This window comes from Vombatus ursinus, unplaced genomic scaffold (assembly GCF_900497805.2).
Source record: "Vombatus ursinus unplaced genomic scaffold, bare-nosed wombat genome assembly UNPS02010219.1, whole genome shotgun sequence".
In the NCBI taxonomy this organism is placed as follows: domain Eukaryota; kingdom Metazoa; phylum Chordata; class Mammalia; order Diprotodontia; family Vombatidae; genus Vombatus; species Vombatus ursinus.
Window position 1 is genome coordinate 8,568,608 of NW_020949997.1, and position 23,115 is coordinate 8,591,722.

Genomic DNA, 23,115 nt, shown 5'->3' on the forward strand with positions numbered 1-23,115 from the left:
TAAGCCATTCTCATCCTCTGACCATAGTTAATTAGAAAGTACTAGAACCCAAGTCTTATGACTCTAGGATTGCTGAGAATACAGTAAGTACTTAGTAGATGTATTGATTTGAGTAGCCAATGTCTTGCAGTATTCCCCACTCATTTTGAACAAATGTGTTTTTTAAAAGCAAGGCTTGGGTTTTTTGTTTTTTTTTTTTAGCTTATAAGTTAAGTATGAGAAAAGGGCTAGTGTCTGGAATTTTACTGCTAGAGGAATAGTTTGGCAAGCTCTTTGTTTAGACAGAGACATTTACTAAGAGTCCAAGGAAAAAGCGCTGGACTCAGTCAGGAGACACCTGAGTTTGAAGGCTGCCACTGAAACTTATTAGCTGTGTTTCCTTTCTGAGGCTTAGTTTCCTCATCTGCAAAATGGGGTAATAGTACCTATAGTACCCACCTCACGGAGTAATTGCAAGAATGTAAATAAAGTGCTATATAAATGTCAGCAGTCATTATAGAGTTACAATATGTAATTAGTTGATCTGACAATTAGTTGGTCAAGCAGGCTTTGTCTGAAGACCTCTAGTGATGGAGAATTCATTACCTCTAAAGGCAGCCCTTTTGGACAGCTTTAATTGTTCCAAAGGATAGCTAGGTGGCTCAGTAGATACAGTGCTAGGTCTGGAGTCAGAAAGACCTGAGTTCAAATCTAGCCTCAGACACTTATTAGCTGTTGTGACCCTGGGCAAGTCACTTAACCCTGTTTGCCTCAGTTTCTTCATCTGTAAAATGAGCTGGAGAAGGAAATGGCAAACCACTCCAGTATTTCTGCCAAGAAAACTCCAGATGGGATCACAGAGTCAGACACAACAGAAAAACAATTATTAGGGAGTTTTTCCTTTACATACAATGTAAATTGACCTCTCTATAATTTCCACCCATTACTCCATTTCTTGTCTTGCTTTTTGTAATCAAACAGGAAAAAAGTATCTTCATCCTCTACATGTAAGCCTTCAAATACTTGCACACCCCAAGTTTTTTCTTCTCTGGGCTAAATGTCCCTGGTTTCTTAAACTGATCCTCACCTCAAGGATTTTCACCATCCTGGTCACTCTCCTGGGTGCTCTCCAACTTATCTAGATCCTTAGAATGTGGCACCCACAACTGAACATTCTAGCTGTTGCCTGCCCCAGGACTTACTACAGTAGTACTATTACTTTCCAAGTCCTCGATACCATTTCTCCCTTAATGCAGTCTAAGATTACATAGGCTTTTTTGGCTGTTATATTGCATTGTTGACTTACTGACATTGAAATCTGCCAAAATGCCTTAATATTTTTCAGACAAGCAGCAGCTTCCCCCATCTTGTACTTGTGAAGCTTATTTTTTGAACCTAAGTTTTTATCCCAATTAAATTTCATCCCATTAAGTTCAGCCCAGCATTCTAGCCTGTTAAGAGCTTTTTGAACTCCTTTATAAGTGTTAAGAGGGATTCTTACATCTCTTTCCATAAAGAATAATATGTAAAATATTGTGGGCAGCCCATAGCTAGATATAAAATAAAGGCTCTTAGTCTATCAGTGGATTTAAACAAAAAACAACCCTTCATCTTACACTGAAACCCTGGAGCCCTCGATACTCACACTTTGTTGAGAAAGTAATTAGAACAACTCTGGCACTATGAGTGCCTTGCACTGCCTTGTAGGTGAAAAGTCCTTTTGACATATGAGGAGCTAAACCTTTTTGATATTAGATAAACCTTACTTGTGATTAATTCAGTTATATATCAGACAATTTAAAGTTCTAGTAATTTGCATATCGTTGGCCCAGAATTGTACTTTTCTAATCTGCTAGAATAAAGAACTCTAAATAGAGAAGCAAAAATCCTTCAGTAGCTCTGGTCATTTGGACAGATTTGGACAGGCACACAAATTTATGAACAGGAGGGCAATGAATTTTTCCTTCCACTAATATTTTTCCTCTGATATTATAGTTATATTTAAGGAATCATGGCTAATAATTGCTTTGTCATTGTACTACTTCAAGCCCCAGAATAAAAAGCTGTGCCTGGTGAGCTTCAGTTGCATAGTATTCAGCGTATTGTCCTTTGTGGAGATGATACTTCTGACCTTCACAATAGGACATGGACTTTGAGGAGTTATTCCTCTTATGGGGAGAGTTAGTGCATGTATTTTCATAAAGGTTACTAGATTTAGGGTATGGTCTTTGGTCAGGGAACAGAGTAAAATTAACTGATCTTTGTAGAGATCACACCCATGAGTGTGGCAGTGTGTTAGAGGGGAGAGAACCCTGAATCTGTAGGCTGAGAATTTGACTTTCAATGTTGGCTTTGCATTGGACAAATCACTTCACCACTCCTGGGCTTGATTTTGTTTTTCTGTGAAATGAGATGTTGGACTGCATTATCTCTAAGGCCTCTGCCAGCTCTAAATTTATTATCTGATCTTGGTCTCATTTGTACCATATTTTTTATCAGTGATGCTGATTGTCATGTATAATTTACCCAGGCAGCTAGGTGGTACAATGGATTGGATGTGCAATGGTACAATGGACTTGGAATCGGGAAGAACTGAGTTCTAATTCTGTCCCAGATACTTATTAGTAGTGTGACCCTGGGCAAATCACTTACCCTTTCACAGCCCCAGTTTCCTTTTCTGTAAAGTGGGAATAATAATAGCACCTACAAGTGAGTTGATTCCTACATGCCAAGCTTCTTTGTTTCTATATACTTCTGAAGGAGGTTCAAGTGTTACAATACCCTTTAAATTTTGATGTCTTGTTCACCTATGCCTCCATATATTATGGTTGTGATCCAAAGTGCTTTGTAACTCTTTCACATTCAAAATATATTAATTTTATCGTGGGAAGATTTTGAAGTCCAGCATGCTTCTTTGCAATATCAAATTAACTAAAGGAGGCAGCTAGGGGTGCAATGGACAGAGGGCTGGATCTGGAGTAAAGAAGACCTCAGTTCAAATCCTGCCCTCAAATTCTTCCTAGCTCTGGCAAGTCACCTTAACCTCTGTCTGTCTCAGTCTCCTCAGCTGAGGATGAGGAGAATGGGGATCATAACAGCACCTACCTCACAAAGCTGATAGAAGATCAAATGATATATTTTTTAAATTCTTAGCACAGTGCCTGGCACAGAGAAGGCACTTAATAAAAGCTTGTTCTCTTCCCCTCCCCAAAGATTCTTGTTTTCTCCCTCTAATGATATAATTTAAAACACATAAAGCAAAATAATCCACATTTAAACATCTAAAACTATATTTTTAGTAACCATTCAACTTCTTGTGACCTCCAACTCCATATTTTATCTTAGTAGGTCCTAGGTCACAGCAAAACAGAAATTAACTCTTCATTATTGGTTGTTTTAATAAGAAAGTTAATGTTAGCACAAAAGTCAGAATTGTTTATCTGATTTATTAATAAGATTACTTAATCTATAACCTGTGGAATTGGTCTAACTCGGCTTAAAAAAGAAAAAGAAAAACAAAAAACAAGCACAAAGCATTGTTTGACTTCCCTCAGCAGTTCTCATTGTCAAGGGGACATCCTGTTACTGCATGTTCCTTAAAACTGTTTCAGAGGTACTCTTTGCATAAAGTGCCCTAGTTATTATTGCTTGTGAAGGCGTTTTCCAAAAGGAGCCAGACAAGAGGACAGGGGCATGCATTATAAGAAAAGAAGGTTTATTTTAGATAAAAAAAATAAACATTTCTTAATTGTATCATGGCATCAAATGCAGGAATGAATGGGATACTCAGTGGAACTCTAGAGATCATTACTGTGGAATAGGCATGTTTGGTCTTGGGTTCTTAAGGTACTTAGAACTCTCTGGACCAGAGAACCCTTGAGATCCCTTTTAATTCTAAAACCTGTTGCTAGACAACTCTGAATTTTTGCCCGTGCCCCATGCCAATGTTATTTAACTTTAAATTTCTCTCATCTTCTGCACATTTTATAAAGATAAAGAGGAAGACAAAATTATTTTCTGCCAGGTCTAAAATATTTTCTCATATTTATCAGCCCTACTTTTTCATATTATAGAATCACAGAATTTCAGGGCTGCAAGAGATTCAGTGACCATCTAGTGTTCTAGTTTAATCTATAATTGAAAAATAATCCCCTCAAAGCATACCTACCAAGTCACCTTTTCCTGGAAGGTACTCCTTTGATGAGGAGGTAATTTTCTGCCAATGCCTTCCCTTCATAGATAATTCCATTAACACAACATCTAAGCCAGCTCTTACAAAGAAGCATAAAAATAAATGTACATAGATTTTGTATCAATCTTTCCTACTCCTTGGGTGGACTATGAGAAGCCAAAGTCCTTCAAATCTCTATTTTCACCCCCTTGCTACTTGCTTCAAATATATTTTGATCTCTTTGGGCAGGTGACAGTAACACTGATCTGGGTGCCTACAATCAGCTTTGTTATCTCCTAAACTGGCATAACCCTTCTTTCATGCCAATTTGGCCAGGTTTCTTTCCATCACAGCCTTTTTGTCTCACTATTGTCCAGCAAACCACCCACTGATCTCTTGGAACCCGACTGCAACTTTGTGCCTCCTACTCATGTTCTGAAAGCTGGTCCTTCCTTAAAGATAGCTAAAGTCAGAAACAAGACTCATGAAATCTCAGAGCTGAGATGGGATTAGGAGGTCAGCTACTTCAACCTGTCCCAGAAAGGAATCCCCACTATAACATGCCCAATCCTTCACCATTCTGGTTACCACCCTTGGGACATGCTCCAGTTTATCAATGTCCTTCCTAAAGTGAGGGTCATATAACACCGGTGTCCCCATTTTATTTTCCTCTTAACTAGGTACACTAGTTAGGTACACCAGTCAGGTGCATAGTAGAAAGAAACAGAGAGATATTTTTAAATGGTGGCACTTTGAACTGCTGGGAAATTCTCCTTGTGTGGAATTCTTTCTGTGAGACCCCCTTTACAGAGCCAAGCCTTGAATTTATGCAGTAACATTTCATTGCTTAGGAGTCTAAAGTATTTTCTACCATTGTTGTTGTTGTCTTTGTTGTTTAAACCTCATTCCACTCACAGTACCCCTGTAAAACAAATAATATGCTCTCTGTGAGTTTTCCTAATTTCACATTATTTCATGGTCCTATTATCAGTACACTGTGTGGCCTGGGAGAGCATGCTGGCTGCAGCTGTTCACAACACTGGAGCCTGTACCTCCCACCCTTCCGTTCAGTGTTTGGAAACCAGAATGAAGCATTTTCGTTATTCATTGTATCAGTTCAAAAGTGCAGCGTCAGGGAAACATGAGTGGTCTGACCATACAAGACTTTCTTCCCATTTTTGGCAGAAGCTCTTCAGAACAGAACTTGACCGAGAGTGCCCCTTTTCTTGAGGGCAATGTTTCATTCGAGGTTGGTTTCTTTTAAAAGCCAGAAACCATTCAAAACCAGCTTGTTTTTTTTAGAGTTCGAGAGAATGAATCCCGTCAAAAATAGAAATAGAAAAAAGCCAGAGTTTTGGATTTTGGGTAATAAACTCTAATTTGTTTCTTTGCTGTTGTTGAGGGTGTTGGACTAGAGAGCCTCCAAGATCTTTTCCTGTTCTATACTGATAATGCTCTGATGCTCATTCTCGTTGACCTTCTTTCTCCCATAGGTCTTGCTGAACCAGCAACATTTAGTTGTGAAGCTCACAATGATAAAGGGTTGACTGTATCCAAGGAAGGACAGGTTAATATAAAAGGTAAGTGGGAGAGATCCTATTACATATTTGTTTTTCTTGCTTTGCCTATTGTCTTCTGCTCCACGGGGAGGACACCCTCCTCCCTAGCCGCATTAGAAAAAAACAACCTTTATGCCTAGAGTGGGCTCTTTGAGGACTCTGCAGAATGGGCTTTGTGTTGTTTGCCAGGGCAAACCAATGCCTTGAGTAAGGGAGCAGCCAATGGTTTGCCTTGAGGTTGGGGGGAGGGGTTGGAGAAAATGAGTCAGTTACTCCCTTCTCAAACCTCCGCACTCCTTCCCTTTCCTACCTCCCCCCCCCCATCTTCCCTGGGCTAGGGTTGCATGATAGCTGAGGATGACTGGAAGTGATCTGAGCACAATAACACTAGTCTCAGGTTCCAGTCCACCTATAGATTTGTAGGGAGATAGGGCAGGGATGTAACCCTGGACCAAAGCAGCATAAACCCTAAACGTGAAAGGAAAAGAAGGTCTAAATGTCAGTAATCACTTTTCAATGAATCTCTTTACAAATCATCTGTCACTCTCACAAATGCACACTGTCATACATGTATCAGTTGTAATACCCATTAAGAGGTTTTTTTTTCCTTTGTGGTACTTTGTACGATTAGGGGGAAGTTTTTAAAAATCAATCATAGCCTATTGAACCTTTCCCTTGACAACTTTGTAATCTTAACCGAAGCAGTATAACTTGAGCATTTTCAGTTGGAAGCAGAATGTTATAGAGGTTTTTTTTTTGCACTAAACTTAGAAGAAACCCAGATTCTAATCACAACTGCTAATGAACTATCTAGCTAACTATTTAACCACACAAATATACTAACATAAATTTAACACAACGTGGAGAGATACAAAATGGTATAAAAACTCAGAGAAGGAAGAGACCATTTTGGGCTAGAGGATGGTGGGAGAATCATAAAATAATTGATATTTGAACCAAGTCATTTAAGCCTTCAGTATCCCATAATTCCCTAGTTCTATCATTCTGTGATTCTACGATAATTCAGCAAGTATTTATTGAGAGCTTATTCTTCATTTTATGCTGGCCTCTGAGGGAAACTCATGGTCCTTGCTCTCAAGCAGCTTACAGTCTAGGAGGGAGAGAAAGAGATTGATGTAAGTCAGAGCTAGTACTAGGGGTAAGCAGGTAGGTCAGGTAGCCATGCTAAAGTGTGACATGAAGTAGAATAGTGGGAGAAGGGGATAAAGAGGAAGGATACAACAAATATTCTTTCTGGCATTTTTTATGTGAAGATATTTTTAGTACCCTTAAATTCCTCTCACTTTAGCAGAAAAGTTTTTTATGATGATTAGTTGCATATATTAGTTAAGGCTCAAAATTTCAGCAGACAGGAAACACCATGGGGGATGTATTTTTCAAACCTTATCTAGGGCACACAAATACCCTAAAACAAATTTGGAGAAGTTCAAAATCCTATAAAAGCTAAGAAGAGTAAGAGGTTATTTTAGACTGATGGATGGAGTTAAGAATTATCAAGTAACTGGTATTTGAACTTGAAGGAGACATAGGATTTCATTGAAGAATGAGGGAGGGAGGGATGTTCCAGATGTGGGAACCCTGTTATCTCTAGGATCAAATACAAATTCCTTGGTTTGGAAATGTATAAAAGTGAAGGATATTCTTGGAAAAAGGGCAAGAAGTCCTGGAACAGAGCTGAGATGCAGGGAAGTAGTAGGAGATAAGATTGGAAAGTAAGTTGGTGTCAGGCTGAGGGCCTTAAATGCCAGGCTAAGGAATTTGGATTTTATTTGGCAGGCAGTGGAAAACTATTGAGAGTTTTCAACAGAGCAGTGAGGTTAACAGAGTTATGAATTAGGGAGATCGATTTGGCACCTGTGGGTAGGAAGAATCCCGATAGACAGGGATATCAGGCAGGGAGGCTATTACATTAGCAGGCAAGAAGTTAGTTGCAGTGAGAATAGAAAGAGTGATGACAGAAATAGATGACAGTGAGGAAGCTGACTAAGACTTTGAGTCTGAGTGACTGGGAGAATGGTGATGCCATTAATAGAAAAAAGGGAAGTTAGGAGGAGAAGATTTTAGAGGAAGATGAAGAGTTCAGTTTTGGACATGTTGAGTTCGAGGTGCTGTTAATATATTGAGGTAGATATGTCTAGGGGGTAGAAATGTGGGTCTGCAGCTCAGGATGATGATCAAGGATGAATATAGATTTAGGAGTCATCCTTCTAGAGATAATCCTTGAGACTGTGATAGTAGATGAGATAGCCATGGGAGAGGCTGTGGAGAAAAGAGAGGAAAGGGCATCCCTCCCTGGGAAATGCCTCCACTTAGGAGGCAGAAGGAAGAAGTAGAGCCATCTGGTCACTAAGTGTGCTGTGTGTTAGAACCCAAGTCTCATAAGATCCATTAACTTAAGCAGGTTTCTCTGTAGCATCAATGGGCTATCAAGTTTTCAGTATGGTTCGAACTGTGGCTTAATCTGTGTGAACCTCCTCCAAAGTCATACTCCAGGGCATCAGGGTGGCTTCATCACAAAAGATGTCTATTGCTTCTTTCAGGGGTCAACAGTTTGGTGCATAAAAGGAGTAGAAAAAAATTAAAATTGTTATAGAAAACCTTTGTGTAAAGAAATATAGGTTTCAAGTAGACTGTGAGTAGTTTGGGACATAAAATGAACTATGTCATAAACATAGAGGATTAAATCACCTTATAAAGGATGTAGAGCAGAGATATCAAAGATGTAGCTCCCCTTCCCCCAACACTCCAAAGTGCAACTTAAACCAGATTAAAATGTAATTGAGAAATATTTAACAAGATAAATTAAAAAACAATAAAACATAGATAATGTTCAATGGTGGTTTTCTAGGTCAATATATAGCCCATGGGGATCCACCTGGATTTTGAGTTTGACACTACTGGTATAGAGTTATGTTTCTTTTGAAGGTGAACAGTTTGATGGTTTAAAAGGGGGTAGAGAAAGAACTTTTATTTAAAACTGCTAAAATTCAAGTATAAAGAAATGCAGTTGTCAGGAGCACAGACTATTAAATTGGACCTTTTTAGTTGGAGCTACAGGATATTGTGGTCACTCAGCTCATTGGCATGTAACTTTTTAAGGACTAAGAAGGTAAAGCTCACAAAATGAAAAATCAAATAACTGGTTGGAGTCAATGAGATGATTAAATATAAACCATTAATTGTTAGGGAAGAGTTTGTGAATTTTTACCTCATAAGTGAAAAATGAGTCTATGAGTACCAGGAAGCTCTAATCTCAGTTGCTCAAAGTAGTGGATAAAGATTAAAGACCCTGGTGAGTAAATATTGAATGCATTTCAAGAGATTATTAAAAAGGCAGCAGCTATGTGAAGAAAGTGGAAGGTGGAGTAGTCAGCTGAAAGGTGTTAGCAATGAGCTTCCATATTGGTGGGATAGTTTCCAGCTCATTAGACAAAAGCTTCAGCATCAGCCCTATGGAAGTATGAGAGGTGAAGTATCTCAGAAATGCATATTGTTTTGTTGTCTGCTACCACCTTTGGTTTGAGAGGAAAAAGTAGAGTAGATAAGACAAGTTTTGCAGCTGTTTTGCTGATAGCTCTGTTTCTCCAAGCTGATTGGTCGTAATGGCATTCTGGTATGTGAAGAATTAGCTGATCTTTTCTGTTTTACTCAGAGTTCCAATCCAGTATCTTTACTGTGAGTAATGTTTGCTACTAGCCTATTGGATGATGCAGAATAGATGAGTGAATAGTTGTCTGGGATTATCTTCATTGCTCAAGGAGATCCAGACTAATGAACTTTGCTGTTTTCTACCTTAAAGGAAATTGCTATCTAAATTAAGAATGTAAAGCTTTCTCAGCTCTCTTTAAAGAGTTATTGTGAGTTGCAAAAGCTTTTAAATGCTTTGTTCAATTTTAGAGCAGGTTGCCCAGTTGGAGAGTAGTAAGGAATAGAAGGGGGGAAGCATTTAGCAACCTGCTGTGGTATAGATTTTCTTGAATGTTTCAATGACATCAAGGCCTGAAGTTCTGTTTTTAGTTACCTCAAGCACATAAGTTCCTCATGTAATCCTTTTCCAGGTTTCTGTAAGTGTATATCCATTCTCCTCCACAGATACTAAGTTGGTGGGAGAGTGTAACCCAAGTTCATGTGTGGACTGTGATATATTTATTACTACTGCATTTGCTTTATTTGAGTGCCTGTTATGGTTATTATTATTATTTTCACCTTATTTTTAAATAAATGGTTAGGTGTAAGATCTAATGTGTCATCATTGCGAGTGTAAATGAAAGCATGCTGGTGAGAATTCAAGAACTGTAGAGGTGAGGAGGGGGAATGTATCCCCCAAAATAAGATCACTTTTTAGGACTCTGAGAAAATGTGGGTGTAGTCCTATGGTTGTGGTTCTTCTCTGGGAACTCATGCTTTGTCAGTGTGAGGATATGTTGGTACGGGCAAGTAAACCTAGAGAATAAATAGGTGTCTAAACTGATGTGAAGCGCTACTCTCTTCGTGGTTACTCACATATACCCTAAATAAGGTTATGCAAAATAAATGCAAGTTAATTTTTTTGAGGGGGAGGCATTAGTATCAGAGGGGGTCAGAAGAAGATTCATGTAGAAGAAGGTACTTAAGCTAAGTTTTTTAGGAAACTAGGGATTTAAAGAGGTACAAGTGAGGAGGATTGCATTACAGGCACGCTGGACAACATGTGCAAAGTCACAGACATGGAGATGCAGTATAACAACAATGATAATAATAGCGGCTAGTATGACCATAGCTCCTTAAGGTTTACAAAGTGCTTTACAATTTATCCTCACCAATACTAGGAGTGCTATTTGTTGTTGTTCGGTTGTTTCAGTCATGTCTAACTTTTTGTGACCCCATTTGGGGTTTTCTTGGCCAAGATACTGGAGTGACTTGTTTGCCATTCCTTCTCCAGCTCATTTTTACAGATGAGGAAACTGAGGCAAACAGGGTTAAGTGACTTGCCCAGGGTCACATAGCTAGTAAGTGTCTGAGACTGGATTTGAACTTAGGTCTTCCTGACTCTAGATCCAGAGCTCTATCCACTGCACATCTGGCTGAGTATCAGATATGAGATGCAGCAGGAAAGTTTGGCAGGATCTTACAATGCGTAAAGGGGAGTTTGTGATAATAAATAAACCAGAAAAGGTAGATTGGCACAAGAAAACTGGAGTTCTGGAGAAGTGAAACATCTTATTCGAGGTAAGATACATAAGATACCTTATAATTTAATTAAACGATTATCTTTTATTATTTTGTTTACTATATTAAAAGTAAATGTTTATTATCCTTTAAGTTAATATAATTTATCTTTAGATGATGTTTAAGAAAAATCAGGAATAATTTATCATTCTACTGGTAAGGATACTCTAATACTTTTAGTTTCAACAAACCAGTGAAATCTAGGTTTCTAAAGGGCTCTTTCGGAAGGTTCATTTGATGTGAAAGGATCAAACTGAAAGTTCACGGCAGAAGGACTATATGACTTCCTTCCTTCCTTCGTTTCATGTCCCATTATTATAACTTCCTTGAGAAATGATGGGAATTCCAAGAATCCATGAGTGAGAGTGACTCCATGGCGGGGTGGGGAGAGGGAGGGGGAAGATATAAAGATATAAAACAATATTCAAATGCTCTAGATTTTTAAAAAATCTGCAGTAAGTAGCATTTGTAAGGAAATCATGGACATTCTTTAGTTGGTGCTTAGGGCAGACCCTGCAGCTGTGAATTTATATAAATTCTATCCTAATTAGATGATTTGAAAAAGATTTTTCCATTAGTATCTTTTAAAATCTTTCCTCAGGTAGCCCCTTTATTCAGAGCCAAGTATACTATTATATATTTGGTGCACCTTCAGCTATGAAGGCCAATAACTGTTCAAGTACTCCAAAGCTGAATGATTTAGGGTAGCTTTGCAAATAATCTATCACTCAGTTGTTTAGGGTAAATTCTAATTCACGTTGTGTTAGTCGAACATAATGTTGATTTTACCTATATACCAAACTCTGTGCTTTTCAAATGCAGGGGCTTAAGGACTGATTCATTTTTGTGGGTGGTTGTTTATAAGGCTCTAAATAGAGCCCTTCGAGTAACCTTTGCAATTTGAAGTCAAATGTGGGTTTGAGGCCCAGGTCTGATACTTACTTAACTGTATAATCTGCAAGTGTTGCAGCCTCCTTAGGTCTGTTTCCTTATCTGTAAAATGCCTCACAGATTTTTGAGGAACATGCTTTGTAAGCATTAAGGCACTATATAAATGTGAGTTTTTATTATTCGCTTAGTCCAGCAATAAAAGTTCTAAAAACAAACAGTTTTGTCTTCTTACCAGGCATACCTGGAAGACTTTAAGGGTTGTGATTATAGAAAAGCTGAAAAGGGATAAAATTTTTCTGGGGAACCTTAGCTCTATTTAAGTGGTGTGATAGAAAGATTGGTAGATATAGTCAGAGAAACTACACTTGAATCTTGTTCATTTACTACTTTTGTGACACAGACTTCTGGGTTTCAGATTTCTTGTCTGCAAAATGATGCAATTGAAGAAGGTGAATTCTAAGGTCCCTTTGAGTTCTAAATCTTTAATCATAATAATGACTAGCTTTCTCTTTCTCTCTCTCTCTCTCTCATTCTCTTTTCCTCCTCCTCTTTCTTCTTCCTCTTCTTTCTCTTTCATTTTTCTCTCTTCCTCCTTCTTCTTCCTCTTCCTCTTCTCCCTCTCCCTCTCTCTCTTTCATTCTTTCTCTTTTCCTCCTCCTTTCTTTTTCTTCTTCCTCTCTCTCTTTTTCATTCTTTCTCTCTTCCTTCTCTTCCTGTTCTTCCTCCTCCTTTACTTCTTCTTCTTCTTCTTCTTTTTCTTCTTCTTCTTCTTCTTCTTCTTCTTCTTCTTCTTCTTCTTCTTTTCTCTCTCTCTCTCTCCCACGTTTTCATTTTTTCCATTGATGCCAGAATCTTCATTCAGCTTTGGGAAAAAAATTCCAGATCTTGAAACTTTATTGATATTTAGAGAATATAAGTACATTCAATTCAGATAAGGTTGACAACTATTCATACATGCCTATCCACAGGTAGATCTACATGTTTAGACCCATTTCTACATCAGGTAAAATTCTTGTACTGTTGAAAGGGGCTGGGATTCATTAGTCTGTCATTTGTGTTTCAGGTCGTTTTTGAGAGCAAATAACCAGCTTACAGATCCACCTTAAATTTTATTAAGAATGCTATGCATGCCTATTCCTCTGCCTCTAGGCACTATTTCTTTGTAGCTGGAAATTTTTATTGGGTTTATGGTAGTTGTGTTTGTTCTTCATTCTTGAAGAGGACCGTGACATCATGGAGGTGATGACATGACTTGCAATTGACTTTGATTTGAGTGAGGGAGGGCTGTGCAAGGTCACCAGCCTCACTTTCTCCTCCAGAGCCATCTGGCTCCAGTGGCCAGATATTCATCAGGATGACTGGAGATGGTTCAGGATGCAATGGGAGACCCTGGTCCTTTTTGGTCTATCAGTGAGGTTGTTAGTTTTTGGAGAGTGAGAGACTTATCACATATATCTTTGCATCTCTTGTGACCAATATGATGCCTGCACATAGAAAGTAGGTAATGAATATTTTGAATTAAACATTCCTTTTCCAAAGTGTGAATTATTATTTTTCTCCCTGTAAGAAGCACCAGGAGACTTGACAATGACCATGTCAAACCACTATTTGACACATTTTTGAAAAATGCATTTTATTGATGTGATTTGCCTTTTAATCAGCGAGATTATACCCTCTTATAAGACAAAAACTGTGTAAAAATATATGATAGAGCTATCTTTATCTGACTGTATATATGATATTTTTTCCTAGTAATTCCCTACCTCTCTGAAGACTCTCATGCTTTTGAAGGACTTGATATTTAATTATTGTCATTGAGGTATTTTCTGATTTTTATCTTTTCCCTTAGCCATTCCTTCTGCACCAAGTAAAGTCAGCATCAAGAACAGGACTGCACATACCCTTCTGATCTCATGGGTGCCAGGCTTTGATGGGTATTCTCCCTTCATCAACTGCAGTATTCACGTAAGCATTAACCATCCATACTTTGGAAGTCTAGACTTTTTTCTCTCTTAGAAAGGCCATTTGTGATTTATTACCATTCTTATAAATAATATCTCATTAAGTATCTATTAATACATCTCCTTAAGGTTTCAATTCCTATTGTTCAGTCATTTTTACAGTTGTGCCTAACTCTCTGTTACCCCCATTTCGGGTCTTCTTGGCAAAGATAGTGGAGTGGTTTGCCATTTGCTTCCCCAGCTCATTTCACAGATGAGGAAAATCGAGGTAAAAAGGGTTAAGTGATTTGCCCAGGGTCACACAGCTAGTAAGTGTCTGAGGCCGGATTTGAACTTAGTTATTCCTGACTCCAGACCCAGCACTATATCCACTGTGCCACCTAACTGCCTCTTAAAGTTTGTATACTTTATATACGTTATCTCATTTGATCTCACAACAACCATTATTAGCTCCATCTTACAGATGAAGAAATTAAGGCTCAAAGAGGTTAAATGACTTGCCTAGGATAGTATTGTTAGTAAGTATTTGAAGCAATATTTGAACCCAGCCTTCCTGATGACAGATACGGAACTCTATCTATTATTCCATGTTGCCTCCTGGCTCTTCACCTCGAGAAAATATCTGTCTTTTAATATAAACCAACATTAACCATTTAGCTGATTCAGTGGTCTCCCTTTGGACACACCTTCCACTTGAGGGGAGCCTTTCTCTATTTTCATCTAGGTGGTATGAAGATCTTATTTACATAATGATCCTCAGATTGATGAAAACAAATTGAAATGTCTTCCTTCAGTTTCCTAGGCAAGACTAACCATGTAATCTGACATTAGTACCATGGTTTCCATTGAGTTCAATGGGTGTCAGTGTCCTGGTGTTGCATTCCTGATGCCAAATGGAATTTGTTTCTCTTTGTAGTTTCTTCTAATTTTTTTCCAGCAGCTGTTTCAAATTGTTTTTGTTTGGCGGGGTAACAAAATGGTAGCATTTGTTAAGATATGTCAACTTCTAATCTAGTCCAATCCAACAAACATTTAAGTACTCACTATGTGCAAAACATTGTGTCTAGGTGCTAGGGGTACAAAGACAAAATAAAAAACACCCTTTGTCCTTGAGAAACTTATATATCTACTGGACAGGAATATATATTAATATCTATACATATATGTATATGTTAATGTGGGATCTGAGAATATCTATATATTTATGGAATAGTTTTGGGAGAAAACTTGAATCCTAACAACTAAGAGGATCTAAAAGGGCTTTCTATAAAGGTGGCAAAGACTTTAGCTTTGAAGGAAGCTAGCATTCTAAAAGGTAAAGAGGGAGGGCATACTAGGCTTGGGAAATAGCCCATACAAAGAGTTGGGAGTTGGAGTACAAAGTTTTGGTAACAGCAAATAGGACATTTTGGCTGAAATATAGAGTGCATGAAGGGGAGTAATATGAAATAAGCCTGGAAAGGTAGGCTGGAGCCATTTAACTTTTACTAACTCTTGGAATATTTAATTTTTAAACCTATTAAAATTGTCAAATGGTAGGAATTTACATTGCACAGACTTCCTACATTGTACATTTCTTCCTAGCTTTACCTTATATTTATGTTGGACCTTTCTCCAGGGAGCGGGAAGTACTATTTATGCTTTAATAAAATGATATCGTCATACATACTAGTGAAATGGGGAAAAGTTCAATTCCACACTTTATAAATGAATAAATTTCTTCTAAAAAAATAAACCACCAATTATTTGGAACTCACTAGCATACCTCATAATAAGAATCTAAGTCTTTTTGACAGTAAGGGCTGAGTATTTTTCAGAAATGAAGGACTAGGTTTCTAATCCCTATTATTCTAACCTGGCTAAGGTGAGTGGATAAGTGGGTGCAGAGATAAAAGGAAAGGAGTCAAATGCACTAAAAGAATTAAAGTTCTGTTGTGAGGGAGGTAATTCGCAAAGTAGGAACTTTGTGTGTAGCTGTGTTGTAGTAGAAGACTGGATTTGGAATTAGGAAGATCTGGGTGCAAATTCTGCCTCTGACAATAGCTTGTGTGATCAAGTTGCAAGTCATTTAACTTCTCTGAATCTCAGTTTTCTCATCTGTAAAATAAAGATAGTCACACCTATAGTACCTACCTCACATGAGGGTCAGATGATATGTATGTAAAGTACTTTTTTTTGTGTGAGGCAGTTGGGGTTAAGTGACTTGCCCAAGGTCACACAGCTAGTGAATGTTATGTGTCTGAGGCTGGATTTGAACTCAGGTCCTCCTGACTCCAAGGCTGGAGCTCTATCCACTGCGCCCCACCTAGCTGCCCCTGTAAAGTACTTTTCAAATTATAACGTCGTACATAAATGTCAGTTATGGTTGTGCATATTATTATGGGAGAATAATACTTGGTAGGAGAGGGAAGAGGATTTTAATAATTGGAGGGCACTGGCCCTGGGAGGGAGAAGCAGAGAGATCTCCAAAAACAAATGTCACTTACCTTGTAGTTTTGCTTGCAGCATGAGAATGATGCCAACCACACCCCTCAAAATTATCCTTAGAATCTAATGCTATGTAGTGCTAAATTAGATCCTGCATAGCCTCATGAGTCCGTGATGCCCCCACCATCCACTCTGACCACCTCTTCTGTATCCCTTCTTTTCTGCTTAAAGGTTAAATTGAGTTGGCTTCATTGGACCTACCATATTCTCATGCTATATTATAATAGCGTATTCTTATTCTCAGAGAAACCACAGATGGTTTTGAGGGGTTTGACCAATTCATTACACTTTCAGATTGTGATCTGTTAACAAATGAATGTTTTGGATGAGATTCAAATAAAAACACTAGCAAGACACACCCTTGCGTTTCCCTTTGCCTGGCATATGAAAGATATAGTAGTGCTTGGGCCACATCTTTCATTTCTGTTTTTTAATTGCCCCACAAAGCTTTTGAAATTTCCTATCTTCTCTTTCCCTGGCATGTTATCCAGATGAGACTTATAGAATCCTTATAATTCCATATTATGTTTTCCAGAATCCCTCCCTTTGCCTAAAAATGTGTGTCTGAAAAAGCAGCTCAGGAAATGAGGGTGGGAGGTGGAGGGACAAAGAAGTTTCCTTTGATTTAGTTTTTGATGCTTGGTCACCAGGAAGTAGATACAACCTTTAAAGCCCCAAAACAAAATGTAATTCCTGGCAAGTACCAGGAATCCCCGTGGGATAAACACACATTACTTCTTATGCCTCCTTCCAAAGGCTTGTCAGTATGAACTGATGAAGTTCTGGCACTTTGTATAATCTGATGTGAGCATGAGTCATAGGGTGAAACCCAAAGCTTATAAACACTACAAGCCATGAGAGGTGACTTTACTCTTTCCTCTCCTGAAAGGCCCAGCTCTGATTGTTTTTTCCCTTGGAATTCCAAAAATGTGTATTCACAGTAGTTTGGCCTGGATTTAGATATTCTAAAGTAAGAATAAGATTTAGATATTCTGCAGTTAAGAATAATGATATTTTGCGCTCTATACAGGATTACAATGACATGACTAAGAGGAATAAGTTACGTGACTTTAAAATCCCCCTGGATTGTTATGGCATATTGTTACCACGTAGAAGCTGGGATAGTTGGACATACTGCAGAGTAGGTTCCATCAAGAACCTTTGACATTTGAGAGCACGAGTCCATCAGTAGCAAATTTGGATATGAACTCCAATGGAATATTTTGTTCAGGGAAGAGTCTTAGAGCAAGATGATTGGGGCTTTGCCCCAGGGTATAGAATTTAGAGGGCATTGACAGCAATTATGGTCTGTTGATCATAGAAACAATAGAACACAACTCCTCCTTAGCAAGAATAATTAAGTGAAATAGGAAGCCATCATATGGTACATTGGGATGAGTGTCACCCCTTCCTTATCCAGCTCCCTTTCATGTGATGGCCTTCTTAGCTACATGTGTCTGTCTCCTTGCAATAGGGTGGTGTGTCCCCTTATCCTCAAAAAATGTCCTACTTTATGCAACCTATTCCTGGCATATAAATTCCTAGCTATAGCTGTGATTTAGGGGGTTACTCTGGAAAGGAACAGGGAAATAGAAGAATTGTGGAGTGAGAAAAGAATACTGGATTTGAATTCAAGGGCCTGGATCCAGGGCCTGATTAATAACTAACATTTATATAGCATTTGCTCTGTGCCAGGCACTGTGCCAAGCACTTTACAATCATTATCTCATTATCTCATACAATCGTTAATAGCACCTATTAATATCCTCATTTTACAGATGAGGAAACTGAGCCAAACAGAGTTAAGTGACTTACTCAGGGTCACACAGCTAGTAAGTATCTGAGGCTAGATTTGAACTCAGCTCTTCCTGATTCCAGACCTAGCACTCTATCCACTTCACCACCTAGCTGCCCAATTGTAGTTATTTGCTACTTATGCGACATTGGTCAAGGCACTTATTTCTCCGAGCGTTGTGATCTTATCTCTGAAATGAGAGGATTGAACTAGATGACATCTAAATTTCCTTTCATTTATTATTCAAAATGTTCTTCCATGTCTGCAAGGCATTTTTGGTGTTTTTCAGGAATCCAGTACTATTTTCTTTTAACCACAGATAAATTAAGACAAAAATATGAATTTATGACAACACTGTTATTTAGGAAGTAGTAAGTAACATTGCTTCCCTGTCAGAAAAGAAATAATTTATTTTAATTAGGTAATTAGGTAAGCATTTATTAAGTTCTCATTGTGTGCTAGGCATTGTTCTAGGTGCTGAGGATTTGGAGACAAAAACAAGACCAGGGGTGGGGAACCCCTGGCCTCAAAGCCACATGAGGCCTTCTAGGTCCTTGGGTGTGGACTTTTGACTGAGTCCAAGTTTTACAGAACAGATCCTTTCATAAATGGGATTTGTTCCATGAAGTTTGGATTCAGTCAAAGGACTGAGGGACCTAGAAGGCCTAGAGGGCCACATGTGGCCTCGAGGCCACAGGTTCCCTTCCCCTGAACAAGACAGTCCCTGTTCTTAAAGAACTTAGAGTTTATGTGAGGTGGGCATGGGAAACAGATTACAACATAAGCACATTTAAGAAAATGAGAAAGATATACAAAATAAATGCAGAGTAATTGGAGGGGGCACTAACGACTGGGGAAACCAGAAAAGGTCACTGGTAGGAGATGGTCCTTAAACTGAGTCTTGAAGGTGGAACTCACAGGTTGTGTGTTGTGTTGTGGGTGTTGTGTGGGTTTTCCTTCGTTCTCGAAGAGGACCATGACATCAGGGAGATGATGACATGACTTGCAGTTGACTTTGATTTGAGTGAGGGAGGGCTGTGCAAGGTCACCAGCCTCATTTTCTCCTCCAGCATCCCTAGAGGTGAATATGAGGAAGGAGCACATTCTAGGCATGAGGGCTAGACGCAGAGACAGGTTAACAGGAAGTAGGATGGTTTGGCTGGCACGTAACTACATGAAGGAGCCAAATTACAAAGGGTAAAGTCTTTTGAAGAATGCCAAATGGATGAGTTTGTATTTTATCTTAGAAAGCAGTAGGGAGACACTGATTCCTCTTTATTAAGTATCATTTATATCAAATTGTAGAGAAGTTCATCAAAGACAAAACAGCTTACCTTAGGTCACTAACTGGGTCATTTGGAAAGGTGGAGGGGAAGTTAGTACTCATGCCCAGTTTTTGGTATTGGTTCTGGGATTATTGAAATTAGTCTTTAGTGGATTAAATTTTTTACTATTCATTTTTTTAAAAGTATTAATGTCTTATTGATGACTTTTTTGCTCTATCATTATTTTGCATTATAGTATAGCTTTCCCCACTTTTACTGAACCATCTTTTGTAACAAAGAAAAAGAGGTAAAATCTAACCAATACATTTATTGTGTCTGACTGCATTAGCAACACTTCTCACACATTGTCTCCCTCCCTAGCTGAGAGCTGGGAAGTGTGCTTCATCATCTCATTTCCTGGACCAGTAATGGTCATAGGATCATAGGATCGTAGCTTTAGAGCGCTAAGGACCATAGAGGCAATTAAGCACAAACCCTTTATTTTATAGATAAGGAAACTGACGTGCAGAGAGGAGAGATGACTTGTGGGTCCTAATATCTGGGGCAGAATTTGAACCCACATGTTCCTACTTCCAAGTCCTACATCTAATATATTATAGTTAATCTGAATTTAGCTATTTTATTGTTTTCTTTTTTAATTAACATTTTTATTTTATTCTAAACTTAACAAACACCAAATAAAATAGATGTTTCAATATACATAGTATAAACAAAGAAGAGGATTGTCTTGAAACTGAATATTTATATGATGTGCTACTTACTTTTTCTTTTAACTGTATAATAAATTCAACATGTAACATTCAAAACTTTCCTCTTTGTTTTTTTGTTTTTGTTGTTGTTGTTGTTGTTGTTTTGTTTTGTTTTTCTGGCCTTTCAGGTCTCTTTGGTGCATTTTTTTTAAAAAAAAGGTGCTTCGATGACCCCCTTTTCTTTCCTTCTTTCTTTCTTTTTACTACCCTATCCCTGACTTCCCTCATCTTCCAAGACCCCTCTGCACCCCCAATGGAAAACAAAAATAAAAACGAAGCCCTTGTAACATATGCATAGTCAAGAAAACTAATTCCTATGTTGGCTATGTCCAAAAATGTATCTTTTATTCCGCATCTTGGGTCCATCTTCTCTCTCAGTAGGTAGGTAGAATGCATCAACCTCAGTCCTCTGGAATCCTGGTTGGTCATTTGCAATGATAAGAATTTTTAAGTTTTTCAGAATTTTTTTCTTTATGATGTTGTTAATGTACAAATTAGGAGGCAGCTAGGTGGCTCAGTGGATAGAGCACTGGGCCTAGAGTTAGGAAGATCTTAGTTCAAATCTGGCCTCAGATGCTTACTAGCTGTGTGACCCTGAACATGTCAATTAGCTTCTGCTTGCCTTATTGCACTAGAGAAGGAAATGGTAAACTACTCCTGCATCTTTGCCAAGAAAACCCCATGGAAAATATCTCCATGGGGTCACAAAGAGTCAGACATGACTGAATAATCGAACAACCACAATGCAAATTGTTTTCCTGATTCTGTTTAGTTCTTTCTGCATCACTTTATACGGGTCTTCTCAGTTTCCTCTGAAACTGTCCATTTCATCGTTTCTTATGGTACAATATTCTATCATATTTATATAATTTCATAATTTCTTTAGCCATTCCCCAATAAGACAGCCCTTTAATTTCCAACTTTTAGCTATTACAAAAAGAGCTACAATAAATATTTTTGACATATAAGTCCTTTACTTCTTTAATTGATCTCTTTAGTATATAGTCCTAGTAGGAATATTGCTGAGTCAAATGTGTTTATATATATATATATATGTATATATACATATATCTTATTAATTTATATACATGATTATATATTATGTATAATATTAATAATTATACATGGACTAATTTTATATGTTAATATTCTTATTAATTTACATATATGTATAAAACCTCCCTATCCCACTTTGACTTCAGTCCTATGACATCCATAGCTGCCCCAATCAAAAAAAAAAAATCCATGCTCTCATTTTATTGATAATTAGTATGACTTCGAAAGAGCACCAAGAGTTAAAATGCTTGGAAGCAGGTGACCTTGAACATATTGTTTGACCTTTCTTAACTTCAATTTCCTCACCTGTGAAGCAGGGATAATAATTCCTTTCCTGTCTCCCTTAGAGAATATCCTCTATCAATACAGATCTTCAAATTCCAATCCTTATAGAGTGACTTGTCCAGGCATACAGCCAGTATGTGTCAAAGGAAGGACTTGAATACAGACCTTCCTTAATCGAAGGCCAGCTGACTCTTTATCCACAACACGTGGTATTGGGGCAGCTAGGTGGTGCAGTGGATAAAGCACCGGCCCTGGAGTCAGGAGGACCTGAGTTCAAATCCGGCCTCAGACCAAACACTTGACACGTACTAGCTGTGTGACCCTGGGCAAGTCACTTAACCCCAACTGCCTTAAAAAACAAAACACAATGTGTGGTATTGCCTCTTCTTCATCGACATACTTCTATCCCTCTTACTTTTTTTGGGCTCATTCATTCTTTTAGCAGTTCATTATCCCTCACAGTCTGCCAACAAGTAACAACATCTGTGCACATAATGGGACCCTATTACTTACACACAGAAAATACTCTCTTAAGTACTCATAGATCTGTGTTCTCATAGATTTGGGAGTTCCCTCCATCAATGCAAATTTCAACCCATCAATTCCTGCCCATCCTGTGCAAGTCTTGTTTGTATTCTCTCAAAAGTTCAATACAGAGGTACTGTGTAAAACAAACAAATGAGAAACAACACCAAACCCTATTGAATGTGAGGGTCATGTCTGTCAACATAGAAGAGTAGTAAAATAATAAAAGCATGAATTAGAAGAGAGGAAAATAACCCACTCATTTTTCCATGTATCACAACTGTCATTTAAACTGCCTTCCTTTCCCTGTAATCTACCGCCGTCAGGGCACAGGGAAAGCATTTCCCTTCTACATATCAGGCAGATTCAGCCAGTATGAGTGACTCACGTTTGTAGAGGTAAGCTGCGTGTCCTAAAGGAATACAGGTGCCTCATGACAGAGGAGAGGAAGGGAAATATGTGCCAATTCTATTAACATAGCTCATCAAAGATAAAATTCCAGATAACTTGCTAATGTTAGTCCAAATTTTTGTTTTTCATTTAGGTCAAGGAAGTCAGTCCATTGACTAATGCATCAGTCATGATCTTTAATACCTCTGCGTCACCTCATCTGTATCAAATTCAGCAGCTGCAAGCTTTGGCTAATTATAACATTGGTGTTTCCTGCATGAATGAAGTAGGCTGGTCTCAAGTGAGCTCTTGGATTCTGGCCAGTACAACTGAAGGAGGTAATTAACAATAGACATAAAGAAAATAGCCTAGCTGACAGTTATATAGAATAGCATTGATAACAATTCAATCTGAAAGTAAACCTTCGCTTTCATCTTTACTTTTGGAGGTGTGGAGACGGGATGGAGGATACTTACCTCCTATATTCACTAGGCTTTAGGGTTTGGGGCTTTTTGCACAATAGTATTTTCTGTGTGTAAGTTGTAATCCTTGTACAAAGATTTCATTATTGATGCACCATGGGTCAGGCATGCACTTTTGATTTGATTTTCTGTGAATGGGGATGGATTTATGCTGACTGCCACATTATCTCACTTCAACCCCATTATGAACAGTGGCATGCATTTTTAAAACAGCTAGCTGGGAAAAGAGTTTATAATGTGTGGCCATGGGCCTTTTTTTTTTCCTCTTGG

At 38.2% G+C, this 23,115-nt stretch overlaps 1 protein-coding gene across 2 annotated transcripts in view; it reads left to right on the forward strand.

Moving 5' to 3' along the window:
- MERTK (MER proto-oncogene, tyrosine kinase) overlaps positions 1 to 23,115 on the forward strand; it is a 136,066-nt gene that overhangs the window by 53,701 nt on the left and 59,250 nt on the right. For both annotated transcript variants that reach the window (XM_027853889.1, XM_027853890.1), the window contains exons 5-7: positions 5,644 to 5,730; positions 13,679 to 13,794; positions 22,518 to 22,701. In XM_027853889.1, coding sequence (XP_027709690.1) covers positions 5,644 to 5,730; positions 13,679 to 13,794; positions 22,518 to 22,701 — 387 coding nt within the window. The remainder of the gene's footprint in view (positions 1 to 5,643; positions 5,731 to 13,678; positions 13,795 to 22,517; positions 22,702 to 23,115) is intronic.